The sequence below is a fragment of the Salvelinus fontinalis genome, chromosome 35 (genome assembly GCF_029448725.1).
Source record: "Salvelinus fontinalis isolate EN_2023a chromosome 35, ASM2944872v1, whole genome shotgun sequence".
NCBI classification, from domain to species: domain Eukaryota; kingdom Metazoa; phylum Chordata; class Actinopteri; order Salmoniformes; family Salmonidae; genus Salvelinus; species Salvelinus fontinalis.
This window is the reverse complement of record NC_074699.1, coordinates 26,997,338-27,010,845: the sequence shown is the minus strand read 5'-3', so window position 1 is coordinate 27,010,845 and position 13,508 is coordinate 26,997,338. Positions and strand designations below refer to the sequence as shown.

The following is a 13,508-nucleotide window of genomic DNA, read 5'->3' as shown; positions in this document are numbered from 1 at the left end:
GGTAACTAAAGAACCATGTGTGTTGGTTGTGCGAGACAAGCAGGGGAGACTACATTCCAAAATGCACACTAGCATACTACTTAGAATGAATGTCCAATACATTTCTTCATTGGAAGAACTGTGTTAGTGTGGACATTGGAACAGAGACTGAACACCTCTCCCTTGTGTGAGAAACATGGCTGATGAGGGATCTACAGCTTCAGTCACATTCATTAGCTGCCCGAGTTATTGCTGACTTTTCCAAACGTATGATCCGCAAAGTATACTGTAAGTGTCAAGAAGAAAACCTGTAACAGTACTTACAAAGGAAAGCTAAATATTCAGGGTCTTTTACTCACACTACAAAATATATTAAGAGTACAGCTCAGCAGAGAGCCTATATTTATTTCCTCTTTTTTAATAAAATTAAATCCCAACATAATAATTACAATAATGCCATTTTGATTTCTTTTTCTCAGTCTGTTGCAATTGTACATCAATGTGTGTAGGCCTAATACAAGTTCACAAAGTTCAGAAATCTACTAAAGTTTGACATGCAAAATGTCTCTCAAAACAAGATTGTACCTTTTTGAACAAACACTGAAAGTTCATTTCAGTTTCTCGTAGGTCATGGTTCTTCTTTTTTCACTTTTGTAGTCTTTATTACACAACATTTTAGTTAGTTTTCTGTATTTACATGAAAATAAATCACAATGTAAGTGCAGGGAAATCCATATATATGTGTAATATATACAGTACTAGTCAAAAGTTTGGACGTACCTACTCATTCCTGGGTTTTTCTATATTTTTACTATTTTCTACATTGTAGAATAATAGTGAATACATCAAAACTATGAAATAACACATATGGAATCATGTAGTAACCAAAAAATTGTTAAACAAATCAAAATATATTTTATATTTGAGATTCTTCAAAGTAGCCACCCTTTGCCTTGATGACAGCTTTGCACACTCTTGGCATTCTCTCAACCAGCTTCATGAGGTAGTCACCTGGAATGCATTTCAATTAACAGGTGTGCCTTGTTAAAAGTTAATTTGTGGAATTTCTTTCTTTCTTAATTCGTTCGAGCCAAACAGTTGTGTTGTGACATTGTAGGGGTGGAACAGCTCAAATGAGCAAAGAGAAATGACAGTCCATCATTACTCTAAGACATGAAGGTCAGTCAATATGGACATTTTCAAGAACTTAGAAAGTTTCTTTAAGTGCAGTGGCAAAAACCATTAAGCAATATGATGAAGCTGGCTCTCATGAGGACCGCCACAGGAAAGGAAGAACCACAGTTACCTCAGCTGCAGAGGATACGTTCATTAGAGTTAACTGCACCTGACTAGAGCCCAAATGAATGCTTCATTCAGACACATCTCAACATCAATTGTTCAGAAGAGACTGAATCAGGCCTTCATGGTCGAATTGCTGCAAAGAAACCACTACTAAAGGACACCAGTAAGAAGAAGAGACTTGCTTGGGCCAAGAAACACGAGCAATGGCTATTAGACCGGTGGAAATCTGTCCTTTGGTCTGATGAGATAATCTCGGCATGTGTGGTTCCCACCGTGAAGCATGGAGGAGGTGGTGTGATGGTATGGGGGTGCTTTGCTGGTGACACTGTCTGTGTTTTATTTAGAATTCAAGGCATACTTAACCAGCATGGCTACCACAGCATTCTGCAGCGATCCTCTATCACATCTGGTTTGCGCTTAGTGGGATTATTATTTGTTTTTCAACAGGACCATGACCCAAAATACACCTCCTGGCTGTGTATGGGTTATTTGACCAAGGAGAGTGATGGAGTGCTGCATCAGATGACCTGGCCTCCACAACCACCCGACCTCAACCCAATTGAGATGGTTTGGGATGAGTTGGACCACAGAGTGAAGGAAAAGTAGCCAACAACTCCTTCAAGACTGTTGGAAAAGCATTCCAGGAGAAGCTGGTTGAGAGAATGCCAAGAGTGTGCAAAGCTGTCATCAAGGCAATTTTTTGGTTACTACATGATTCCCTATGTGTTATTTCATAGGTTTGATGTCTTCACTATTATTCTACAATGCAGAAAATAGTAAAAATAAAGAAAAACCCTTGAATGAGTAGGTGTGTCCAAACTTTTGGCTGGTACTGTATGTGTGTACATTTCTAATAGATACATAAATATATTTATATATTCATTAGGCTCAGTCTTCATCGCTGGAGTCTGATGACCCATCAGATGAAGAAGAGCTCCCAGACTCAGATGAAGAAGATGAATCCGCCTTCCCCGAGCCTTCTGGACCACTGTTCTCCTCCTTGTGTTCCCCTGACTCCTCCCTCTTGTCACCAAGACTCTCCTCTTCCTGACACTCTGGTGTTCTCCTTGGCGACAGAGGTTTTGAGGGGTCGGTCTTAGAGGTCTTAGTGGGCTTGTGGGGTTTGTGGTCACTGTTTGAGTCACTGTGTGGTGGCTGTGTGGTGGACACAGGAAGGTTAAGGCCTGGAGTTAGAAGCATCCCTGGGTAAAGCATACTGGAGAGTAACAAGGGGTTAAGAGACAGAGGGTGACTGGAGGCTGCCTGGGCAGCAGAAGCACTTAGTGGGGTGGTGGTGGAGGTGGTGGCAGAGGAACTGGAGGGGGAATGGACACTGGGGATGTGGCCGTCCCCGTCCCTGCTTTGACTTTCTGTCCTTTCACCTTTGGTGTCCGAGGTGTGGGAGAGGCCGTGGGAGTGGGAGGAGGAGGGGGCTTTGGAGGAGGCAGACGAGGGCTCCCCTCCTCCTCCTTCTCTGCTACCCTTCTTCCTCTTCCTCTGCTCAGCTCCCCCCGTGGTGTCCTGTGGGGGCTTCCCCAGCAGACCCCCCATGCTAAGGAGGTTGGGAAGCCCAGCCATGCCAGAGAGCATCATGGGAAACATGGCGGCCAGGTTGTTAGCATCAGTGGGCAGGCCCATGAGGCCGGCAGTGAGCTGCAGTGACTGGAGACTTTGGAGGTTCTGCTGGAAGGCCTGTAGACTAGATAGATCCATGCCAGAGAGGAGGCCGTTGGCCAGCAGGGGGTTGAGGCCCAGGGATGGGGCCCCCTGGTTGGCTGTAGCTGCAGCCTTGGCCAGGGCGCTCTTGGGCCTCCGTCCACGCCGACTCACCTCCTCTGGTACGATGGGTCCTGTCAGGATCCGGTCAAACATGCTCTCTGGGAGGTAGCCCTGAAGGACAGACAGGGTTAGCACTCTAATCAACAACTTCATTAGATAACTACAGTTAGAAACTGGGTCGTTCCGGCCCCGAATGCTGATTGGCAGACACCCGTGGTATGTCAGACCGTATACCACGGGTATGACAAAACCTTTCTTTCTACTGCTCTAATTACGTTGGTAACCAGTTTATAATAGCAATAAGGCACCTCAGGGGTTTGTGGTATACGGCAAACCATATTGCGTTGTGCATAAGAACAGCCCTTAGCCGTGGTTTATCGGCCATATACCACAGCCCCTCGGGGCTTATTGCTTAACTAAACCACAGTTACTGCACTGACAACTAGCCAAACTAGATACATGTAGTTCTATTATTACTCTTTTATACACGTCAAGTAGACTTGTGGGGTGTTCTACAGCATATGAAGGAGGTAAAGGCTATCAGACTTACCGACTGCTTGACGACGTCGGCCCACTCTGGTGGAACCCCGTACTCTGGGTTCTCCTGAAGAAACCCACACAGGTCCTTTAGAGGGGGGGCGAAGGCCCCACCAACCTGGGGAGAGGACAGGAGGACAACATGAGACAAAGTAGAAGTTATACAACGCACGCACGCACGCACACACACACACACACACACACACACGTCTACTGCTGCCTCACCTTGCGTGCATTTCTCCTGTTGATGATCTGGACCCTCTCCTCTCCTGTCAGACTGTTGACATCGATCTTGTTGGGGTTTCTACAGCGATGCCTCTTCTGCTTGGGTCTACCATCCTGCTGGAACTGCTCCAGCTGCCTCTTATTCACTCCCTGAGGAGGAGATGGGAGGGTCAGGGATACAGAGGTTCAACTACAGGACTACATACAAAACAATATCTACCGTCAATGAAAATCATGGTTGAGGTCAATTGCATTTTGATTCAAATTGCAAATGGAATTTCTGTTTATGTCATGAACTGACTGTATGGAAATGTCCGTAACCCTGACGGATGTCTATTGTAGTTGTACAGTATATTCACAGCCCTTAATAAACCCTGGGTTAGGGATAGAGGAATGGAGAATCAGAGGGTGAGGAAGAGGAAGGGAGGGACTCACAGGGATGAAGGCCCCTGTGTCGGCCACAAAGCCTGGGTGTTCTTTTAGCCACAGCTCCAGCTCCCTCCTCCTGGGGGCATCGTCTCCGGCCAGACGGGTCCCATCTTTCAGGTTGATGACAGAGACCCTGCTCTCTGTGTCCATAGGGCCCTGGCCCCCTAGGTGGTTACCCTGCCCTGAGGCAATAGACAGCCCAGTGCCAGCCTGACCCATACCACCCCACGCCGGGGGCACCTGGAGATGCAGGGTAGACATCATCCCATCAGTGAATATCAAGTGGCTAGTGTTTGTATAGGCATGCTAGCATACCCCTCATACGGCCTCCTATACTTCACTTCACACAGTAAATCCTATATTTTATTTTCAATTGCTAGGTAAATACATTTAGGCATACTCTTCAAACTTTAAATATCTCTTAAAACCATGCAATCACATGTAGCTTTTCAGTACCCAGTGTTTAAGGACTAGATGTTGAAGGACGTAAGATAGCAAGATAGGAGTGAGATGATTGACAGGGAAGACGTAGAGCCCCAAAGAGAAGAGAGAAAAGTACATTAAGATCTTACGCTTTCAGGCACGGCTGGTCCTCTGTTCCTGTTCATATAGAGCAGGTCCATCCCCTCCACATTCTTCCTCCTTCCTCTCCTCCTCTTCACCACCGGCTGGCCATCCATACCTCCGTTCAGCTTCATCTGACCCGCCAGACCTGTAGAGGCTGGAAACACACAAACAACGTGTCCCAGATTAAAACAGAAGACTAAAGCACTACACACCATCACAATCATGAATGTACAACATAAAGGGAAATGTATCTTTGTTGCCATCTAGTGGTACCAAATAAAAAGCACACAGTTTAGCTTTGAGATTTCTCATGAAGGGTATCAGGTGAACTTTCAATTGTATAAACTAACAATACATTGCTGTAAAAACAGGACTTTGTGGTCAGCCCTAGTCTGTATGTACCCTGTGGGAAGCTGGCAGCCTGGGGCTTGGTAAAGTCAGCCAGACTGGTGTCTGAGGCACTCTGGAGCTCATGGAGCCTTGTAAGGTACTGCTGCTGGCTCAGGGGCCCCTCCTCAGGCTCCAGGGGCCTCTTCAGGGGCTGGCCGGGCCCCTGCTTCTGGAAGGTCAGCTTCAAACCCCCCTCCTGCTGCAGAGAGAGAGACTGTCAGTCAATTACACAGAAACACGAGGTCACACTGTCTGATGGCATTGGAGCCCCTTCTACAGAAAAAAAACTAACCAAAACATAACAGAAAAAAGGGAGGTGATCTAAGTGCTTGTTTTGATTTTCACTGCATTGGCACAATACTTTGTTGGCTTGTAAGGATTCGCTCTAAGAGCATTCTGTATTTTTGGAAGTTGGAAGTAGGGATAGTTATGGGTAGGGACACAGCATATACTGTAGCAGCTAGAAGCATATAGGGGAAGTTGTCTATGCAATGTCAGGAGTTTACTGAAGGACTATGTCACATGGAAGGCTCCAGCTTTCAGCATATTCCTTATTAAGGTCAAGATTCCAGCCAAACCGATCAGGAAAGCCCCAGCAACCCTGTAGCAGCAGTCAGTGGCCATTTTATTGAATATTTGACACAAATGCTCCTCCCTCTGTTGCTATGGCAATGTAGGCTCATAGCTAGCTACTGTAGTATTAAAGCAAGCAGGAAGCAGGCCTTCATGGTTAATAGCCCAGCTGCTATCAGCCCCATTAGAGACAGAACACCCACAGTACTAGAGTCCCATCCCAATCCCCCACAATAGCGAGCCAGCCCCATCTCAATCAGATCAACCCTCTCAAACCCCAGTGTCTCTCCACACTAAGCTTCTTATTAGCTTCCCATCCATGAATGACTGATATATGTAAAAATGTAATTACAGCCCAGATCCCAATCCACATAGAGTGGGTAGAAATTAAAGAGGGTATTACTATTAAACAAATCAGTATTGTAGGCAGCAGCCAAAACAACAAAATCAAAATCCCCAACAAAACATGCTGAAACACCACAATTAGGCTTTGGAGTGGTGTGGGGTCCTACGAGAGGGGAGTAACGGAAATCAACATACTTCATTCATTTTCACTGAGAACTCCTTTTCTCCTGCAACATGCTTCTTCACCTTTGAACCCTGAGGGGAGGCAGAGGGGTCCTCTGAGGCCGAGGCGGAAGCTGAGCAGAGGTTGCTGCTGTTGTTGGCCGCAGCTGCATTGTCCAGCAGCTTGGTGGTGTAGAAGGAGGCTACGGCCCCTCCTGCCTCGTACGACCGCCGGGCCCCCGGCCACTTCCCCTTCAGCACTGCTTGGCAGATACTGTCCAGACGGTTGATCATCACACGGTCCTACAGGGGGACAGGGGACATTATAAAACAAGTTGTTTGGATCCTGGATGCTGATTGGCTTTTGCCCGGACTATATCGTCTGGTGGAAGAATGAAATAAAACTGGATTATCGTGAACAGCACCCTCCTAAGTGCTGTTTCAACATGGTTGGGATTCTCAGGAAACTAACTCAGGCTAGAACTGAAACACAAAGAGGTTTGGTGTGTGTGTTTACTTTGGGCCAGTAGGATGCAGCCAGCATGTATCCTCCCTGGAAGGGGTGGTGGTGTGAGTTGTTGCTGCCGTTCTCTGTCACGTGACTGTCCTGCATCTCATCCTGAGTGGTGCTGAGAGATGCCACACTGTCTTCGTCAAATCCCTTCACGATGGCCACTGTCGGGACTGGAAGAACATGCAATATAACTCTACTTTAGAAAACCTCAAAATATACAACACAACTTCAGACAGCCTAACTACCTTGGCAAAATTACAACATTGATTGCCTCAACGGTACTGTAAAAGTCTTTCACTGCAAGAACCAAAAGAATAATAACAGCACTCACCCTTGGTCTTTCCTTCCTCTCCCTCACTCTCACTGTCAACAGAGGAAGATGAAGATGAGGAAGAGGAAGATGAGGAGCCTGATGAGCAGGATGAAGATGAAGAGGAGCTGGATCCGGAGCGTGAGGAGGAAGAGGACGACGATGACGATGATGAAGAAGATCGTGATGAAGAGCTGGAGGAGGAGCCGTCCGAGTCGGAGTCTGATGCTGCAGAGGCGGCTCGTCTGGCCTCTCTTCGACTTCTTTTATTGGCTTTCTTCTCTTTCCTGGCGGCTGAGTTGGGTGTGAGTGGCTTGGTCCGTGCCGCCACCATGTGGCTCTCATTCTCTCCTTTCACCACCCCCAGGTCAGGCTTCTCCTCTATCCCTGTAGGAGTGAGAGGGGCAGGCTGGGGACTCCACCTCTCCCCCTCCACCTGACCCCCTCTCTCCATGCGCTCCCCCCCCTCCGAGGGAGGTTCTTCTTTGGGCACTGCCCCCAGGATGTCATCCCTCTCCCTCTGGGCTGGGGCAGGCACAGGGCACTCTGCCAAGGCTGGGTCTCTACTAGCCTGGTACTGGGGGTTAAGGAGCGGAGTAGGGGTCTGGGATGGCTGTTGGACTCCTTTATTCTGGCTGTAGTTGCGCTGGGCAGCCATGAAGCAGAGCTCTGGGTCTCGGAGGATGTGGTAGTCTGTGCGGCTGACGCCGTGCTTGGCGGCCCCGATTAGGAGATCTCGGTCGTGGGTACCGGTCTCCCACCACACGGGCAGGTCCGAGCCCAGCTGGCACAGGGGCAGGCGCTCATAGAGCGAGGGGTGGCGCAGGACCTGTTCCCTGACCTGGCGTAGCAGCTCTACTCTGTAGAGGGTACGAGATGCACGCTCCTCTGTGATGGGCTGAATGGACAGAGAGGGGTCCACCGCTGTGTCTAGAGAGAGGGAGAGAGAGAATAAGGCTGTCCTGCATAATTCATACATCTGTAAACTCATTCCACTCGCTGTTTAACTTTCCATTGATCGTTAACCTTATCTCTTGCTTGTTTCCCCAGCATTTCCTGAAATCATTAACCTTGACATACTGTAGCACATTATCAGCAGGTATTATTAGTAAGCACACAACTCCTCTAATAAACAACACAGTATACAGCTTATAAGTATATTGACTTCCACACCCTTTCTACAGGTGGCACAGCACAGATGAACAGTATCTCTCTCACCTCCTTCTCTGGGTGGCAGGCGACACACTCTCCTGCACATGCCAGTGAAGGCCCACAGGTACTTCTGCAGACTCTCGTCTGTCTTCTTGTGCAGCCGAGCCATGGCTCTGAACTTGGTCCAGTCGAAACGGCCCAGGTCTGGGTCAAACACCACACCAAAGGTAGACACCACACGGTAGAAATCAGCTTCCTCTCGCCTCGTCCATCTGGGGAGAGGGAGGGAGAGAGAAACAGAGAGAAAGAAAAATAGGGGTAGAGATAGAGATATACACAGAGAGAGGGAGGAGAGAAAGCGGAAGAGAGAAGGAGACAGTGGTATAAGTTATAGACCGTGGCTAATTTTAAGTTTCTGTCCAGGCCTTGCAGCTTCACTCACCTCTGCTGGCGTTCTATCTTGGCGGCCATCTTGGGGTTGATAGTGTCGTTGAGGGTGGGTGGCAGGGGGCACAGTGAGGGCGTGACCTGGGTGGTGTGCTGTGTCTGGGTCTGGTGGATGTGGAGGATCTGTCTGGACTTGGTGTAGCGCTGAGAGGCTGTGATCAGACGTCTCAGTCTGGCTGTTAGTACTGAGGAGGAGGGCCAGTAGGCTGCATCTCCTCCTCCTCCACCTAACCCCTCCATCATCACTGGAGCACCCTCTGCAGAGCACACATACACAACACACACATTGTTTAACCAGGGAGAACGCTTTTTAAGTTGTTTTATAGTAGTGGAAGAAGTTGTAGTAGTTTCAGCAGTAGTAGCACTAGTAGTAGTGACTGTTTGTAATAGTAGTGACTGGTGCTAGTAGCAGTAGTAGTAGTTGTTGTAATAGTAGTGACTGGTAGTAGTAGTACTGGTGGTGACTGGTAGTAGTAGTAGTAGTAGTAGTAGTAGTAGCAGTAGCAGTAGCAGTGACTGGCAGTAGTAGTACTGGTGGTGACTGGTAGTAGTAGTAGCAGTGATTGGTAGTAGTAGTACTGGTGGTGACTGGTAGTAGTAGTAGTAGTTTAGCAGTGACTGGTAGTAGTAGTACTGGTGGTGACTGGTAGTAGTAGTAGTAGTAGTAGCAGTAGCAGTGACTGGTAGTAGTAGTAGTAGTATTAGTAGTAGTGGCGACTCGTAGTAGTAGTAGTAGTAGTAGTAGTAGTAGTAGCAGTAGCAGTGACTGGCAGTAGTAGTACTGGTGGTGACTGGTAGTAGTAGTAGCAGTGATTGGTAGTAGTAGTACTGGTGGTGACTGGTAGTAGTAGTAGTAGTTTAGCAGTGACTGGTAGTAGTAGTACTGGTGGTGACTGGTAGTAGTAGTAGTAGTAGTAGCAGTAGCAGTGACTGGTAGTAGTAGTAGTAGTATTAGTAGTAGTGGCGACTCGTAGTAGTAGTAGTAGTAGTAGTAGTAGTAGTAGCAGTAGTAGCGGTAGCAGTGACTGGTAGTAGTAGTAGTAGTATTAGTAGTAGTAGTGACTGGTAGTAGTAGTAGTAGCAGTGACTGGTAGTAGTAGTAGTAGCGGTAGCAGTGACTGGTAGTAGTAGTAGCGGTAGCAGCGACTGGTAGTAGTAGTAGCGGTAGCAGCGACTGGTAGTAGTAGTAGTGCCTTGTAGTAGCAGTATTTGTAATAGTAGTAGTGACTGGTAGTAGTGACTGGTAGTAGATATTGTAATATGATGTGTATTGGTTGTGATAGTACAAAAGCTGAGTAGAAAGAGAATGAATAGAAAGATGTAACTGACCTCCAGGGTTGTCTGTGACAACCAGGTCTCCAGGAGAGGAGGCGTCATCCTATGGAGGAGAGAAGTGTGTGTTCAAACACTGGACACAGTACTGGACACAATAACACTCAAAACAACCTGTATTGTCTAGTCTCTACAGGAGCAGAGAATACACATGCCAGTCAGTGTGTACAGCAGCCTTATCTGTTGCTGTGCTGGCTCTGTTCTGCCCCCCTTCGTTGTGGCCTCACCTCCATATCGTCCTTCAGCAAGGCTGGGGCGGGCTTGTATTCTGGGTCATCCACGTCCCTGCAAACACAGATAACAACCGTCAGTCAGTCAGCCAGCCAGTAAGTCAGCCAGTTATTCAGTCAGTCAGCAAGGGCCACACAAGGTAACAGACAGGGGAACTTGCAGGCAGCTCCTAACAGCCCTGAACTAAACACGGACTCAGATTCACTTCAGAAAAGGTTTTTACAATAATATCAGTTTCTAGTTTCTTTCTTTTCTATCATAGCTTTATGACTGGTTATAAAAAGTGTTACAACAACTGAAACTTTTTAAGTGTGTCATTGTGTGTCTAAGCCCTGTCTGACTCAGTGGAGGAGACCGACAAGCTAACTAGCTGACTCAGTCAATCAGTCAGTCAGCCATGATGTGTAATGTTACCTACCCATCCATGAAGTCATTGGCTCTCTGTTCAGCAGCGATGGCCTTCTCGTCTGGCCGGCCCACTCGCTCTAGGAAGCAGAAGGCAGGGTCTGCACGCACCGTGTTGTACTTCTCATAACCTGTATGAGTGGACCACAGTGGAGAGGTAAACAAACAGAGGTTAGAACTTGGAAACTTGAAGAGATAAAAAACAAACATACAGATGGCCACTTTCCCCCAAAGGTGAGTGTGACAGCTGTCATCCAGTGTAAACTACATCCCCATGGAAGAACATGAAAACACCTACAGTACATTTTCCACATGACACTAACTCAGAACTGTACATACTATACTGTATCTGATTAATTCCCCCTGACCCGTTTTCACTCTCTACATTTGTCTAGGCTCTGTTCCTATATCCATTCTAGTAAACCCACTTAGAATACATGCCCAATACATGACTTTATGCTAAGTGTTATGTTAGTATCGTAGCCTTAGTATCACACATTCCTAGTTGTCTCAGGCCTGTGGGTCAGTTAGTACATCCCTGGTCCCCGTTGTCGACTCACCGTGCTTGTAGACCCCCAACAGCAGACACTTGTCAGAGATGTTGTCCCACCACAGGGCTGGTAGCTCAGAGCTGTCGGGCTCAGGAACCCAGATCTTGATCTCACTGATGAGGAGGAGGGGGTGTGGACAGAACATAACATGTCAGGAGGAACAGGTCTATATATGTATAGCATGGGGGACTCATGGGTACTATGACTGCTGGGATCCATTCAGAAATAGATTCTCAGATAAGCAACAGCATGGTACACCCAAAACCATGAGCTCAGATAAGACTTTTATTAGGTCAGCATCAAGGCTGAAAATGTCTCTGGGGACTAAAAATACTCAACATTTTTCCTCACCCACTTCTGTATTCCCTCCTCAATAGTATTGGTTCTGAGAAGCTGCTGATCCATCTTTAAACAGCAGGTGGAGTGACTAATGACTTTCCCCTGAGTCTGACTAGCTGTGCCCTCCTTTATACATGGACTTCCCTGAGTCTGACTAGCTGTGCCCTCCTTTATACATGGACTTCCCTGAGTCTGACTAGCTGTGCCCTCCTTTATACATGGACTTCCCTGAGTCTGACTAGCTGTGCCCTTCTTTATACATGGACTTCCCTTCCCTGAGTCTGACTAGCTGTGCCCTTCTTTATACATGGACTTCCCTTCCCTGAGTCTGACTAGCTGTGCCCTTCTTTATACATGGACTTTCCTTCCCTGAGTCTAACTAGCTGTGCCCTCCTTTATACATGGACTTTCCTTCCCTGAGTCTGACTAGCTGTGCCCTCCTTTATACATGGACTTTCCTGAGTCTGACTAGCTGTGCCCTCCTTTATACATGGACTTTCCTGAGTCAGACTAGCTGTGCCCTCCTTTATACATGGACTTTCCTTCCCTGAGTCTGACTAGCTGTGCCCTCCTTTATACATGGACTTTCCTTCCCTGAGTCTGACTAGCTGTGCCCTCCTTTATACATGGACTTTCCTGAGTCTGACTAGCTGTGCCCTCCTTTATACATGGACTTCCCTGAGTCTGACTAGCTGTGCCCTCCTTTATACATGGACTTCCCTGAGTCTGACTAGCTGTGCCCTCCTTTATACATGGACTTCCCTGAGTCTGACTAGCTGTGCCCTCCTTTATACATGGACTTCCCTGAGTCTGACTAGCTGTGCCCTCCTTTATACATGGACTTTCCTTCCCTGAGTCTGACTAGCTGTGCCCTCCTTTATATACGGACTTCCCTGAGTCTGACTAGCTGTGCCCTCCTTTATACATGGACTTTCCTTCCCTGAGTCTGACTAGCTGTGCCCTTCTTTATACATGGACTTCCCTTCCCTGAGTCTGACTAGCTGTGCCCTCCTTTATACATGGACTTTCCTTCCCTGAGACTGACTAGCTGTGCCCTCCTTTATACATGGACTTCCCTGAGTCTGACTAGCTGTGCCCTCCTTTATACATGGACTTCCCTGAGTCTGACTAGCTGTGCCCTCCTTTATACATGGACTTCCCTGAGTCTGACTAGCTGTGCCCTCCTTTATACATGGACTTCCCTGAGTCTGACTAGCTGTGCCCTCCTTTATACATGGACTTCCCTGAGTCTGACTAGCTGTGCCCTCCTTTATACATGGACTTTCCTTCCCTGAGTCTGACTAGCTGTGCCCTCCTTTATACATGGACTTTCCTTCCCTGAGTCTAACTAGCTGTGCCCTCCTTTATACATGGACTTTCCTTCCCTGAGTCTGACTAGCTGTGCCCTCCTTTATACATGGACTTTCCTTCCCTGAGTCTAACTAGCTGTGCCCTCCTTTATACATGGACTTCCCTGAGTCTAACTAGCTGTGCCCTCCTTTATACATGGACTTTCCTTCCCTGAGTCTGACTAGCTGTGCCCTCCTTTATACATGGACTTCCCTGAGTCTGACTAGCTGTGCCCTCCTTTATACATGGACTTCCCTGAGTCTGACTAGCTGTGCCCTCCTTTATATACGGACTTCCCTTCCCTGAGTCTGACTAGCTGTGCCCTCCTTTATACATGGACTTTCCTTCCCTGAGTCTGACTAGCTGTGCCCTCCTTTATACATGGACTTCCCTTCCCTGAGTCTGACTAGCTGTGCCCTCCTTTATACATGGACTTTCCTTCCCTGAGTCTGACTAGCTGTGCCCTCCTTTATATACGGACTTCCCTGAGTCTGACTAGCTGTGCCCTCCTTTATACATGGACTTTCCTTCCCTGAGTCTGACTAGCTGTGCCCTCCTTTATACATGGACTTCCCTGAGTCTGACTAGC

The 13,508-nt window shown here is 47.6% G+C and overlaps 1 protein-coding gene across 10 annotated transcripts in view; it reads right to left on the bottom strand.

The window, feature by feature from the left end:
- Positions 1–351: 351 nt before the first annotated feature.
- Positions 352–13,508, bottom strand: part of LOC129834648 (chromodomain-helicase-DNA-binding protein 9-like) — a 168,647-nt gene continuing 155,490 nt past the window's right edge. For 8 of the 10 annotated variants that reach the window (XM_055899833.1, XM_055899832.1, XM_055899834.1 and 5 more), the window contains 15 exons: positions 11,240–11,343; positions 10,693–10,810; positions 10,271–10,328; positions 10,041–10,089; positions 8,707–8,968; positions 8,331–8,536; positions 7,134–8,042; positions 6,806–6,972; positions 6,322–6,591; positions 5,221–5,407; positions 4,824–4,972; positions 4,258–4,491; positions 3,823–3,972; positions 3,611–3,715; positions 352–3,171 (listed from right to left, as the gene is read on the bottom strand). In XM_055899833.1, coding sequence (XP_055755808.1) covers positions 2,170–3,171; positions 3,611–3,715; positions 3,823–3,972; positions 4,258–4,491; positions 4,824–4,972; positions 5,221–5,407; positions 6,322–6,591; positions 6,806–6,972; positions 7,134–8,042; positions 8,331–8,536; positions 8,707–8,968; positions 10,041–10,089; positions 10,271–10,328; positions 10,693–10,810; positions 11,240–11,343 — 3,970 coding nt within the window. In that variant the 3' untranslated portion in view covers positions 352–2,169. The remainder of the gene's footprint in view (positions 3,172–3,610; positions 3,716–3,822; positions 3,973–4,257; positions 4,492–4,823; positions 4,973–5,220; positions 5,408–6,321; positions 6,592–6,805; positions 6,973–7,133; positions 8,043–8,330; positions 8,537–8,706; positions 8,969–10,040; positions 10,090–10,270; positions 10,329–10,692; positions 10,811–11,239; positions 11,344–13,508) is intronic. The other 2 variants (XM_055899835.1, XM_055899836.1) reach the window with 2 other exon arrangements.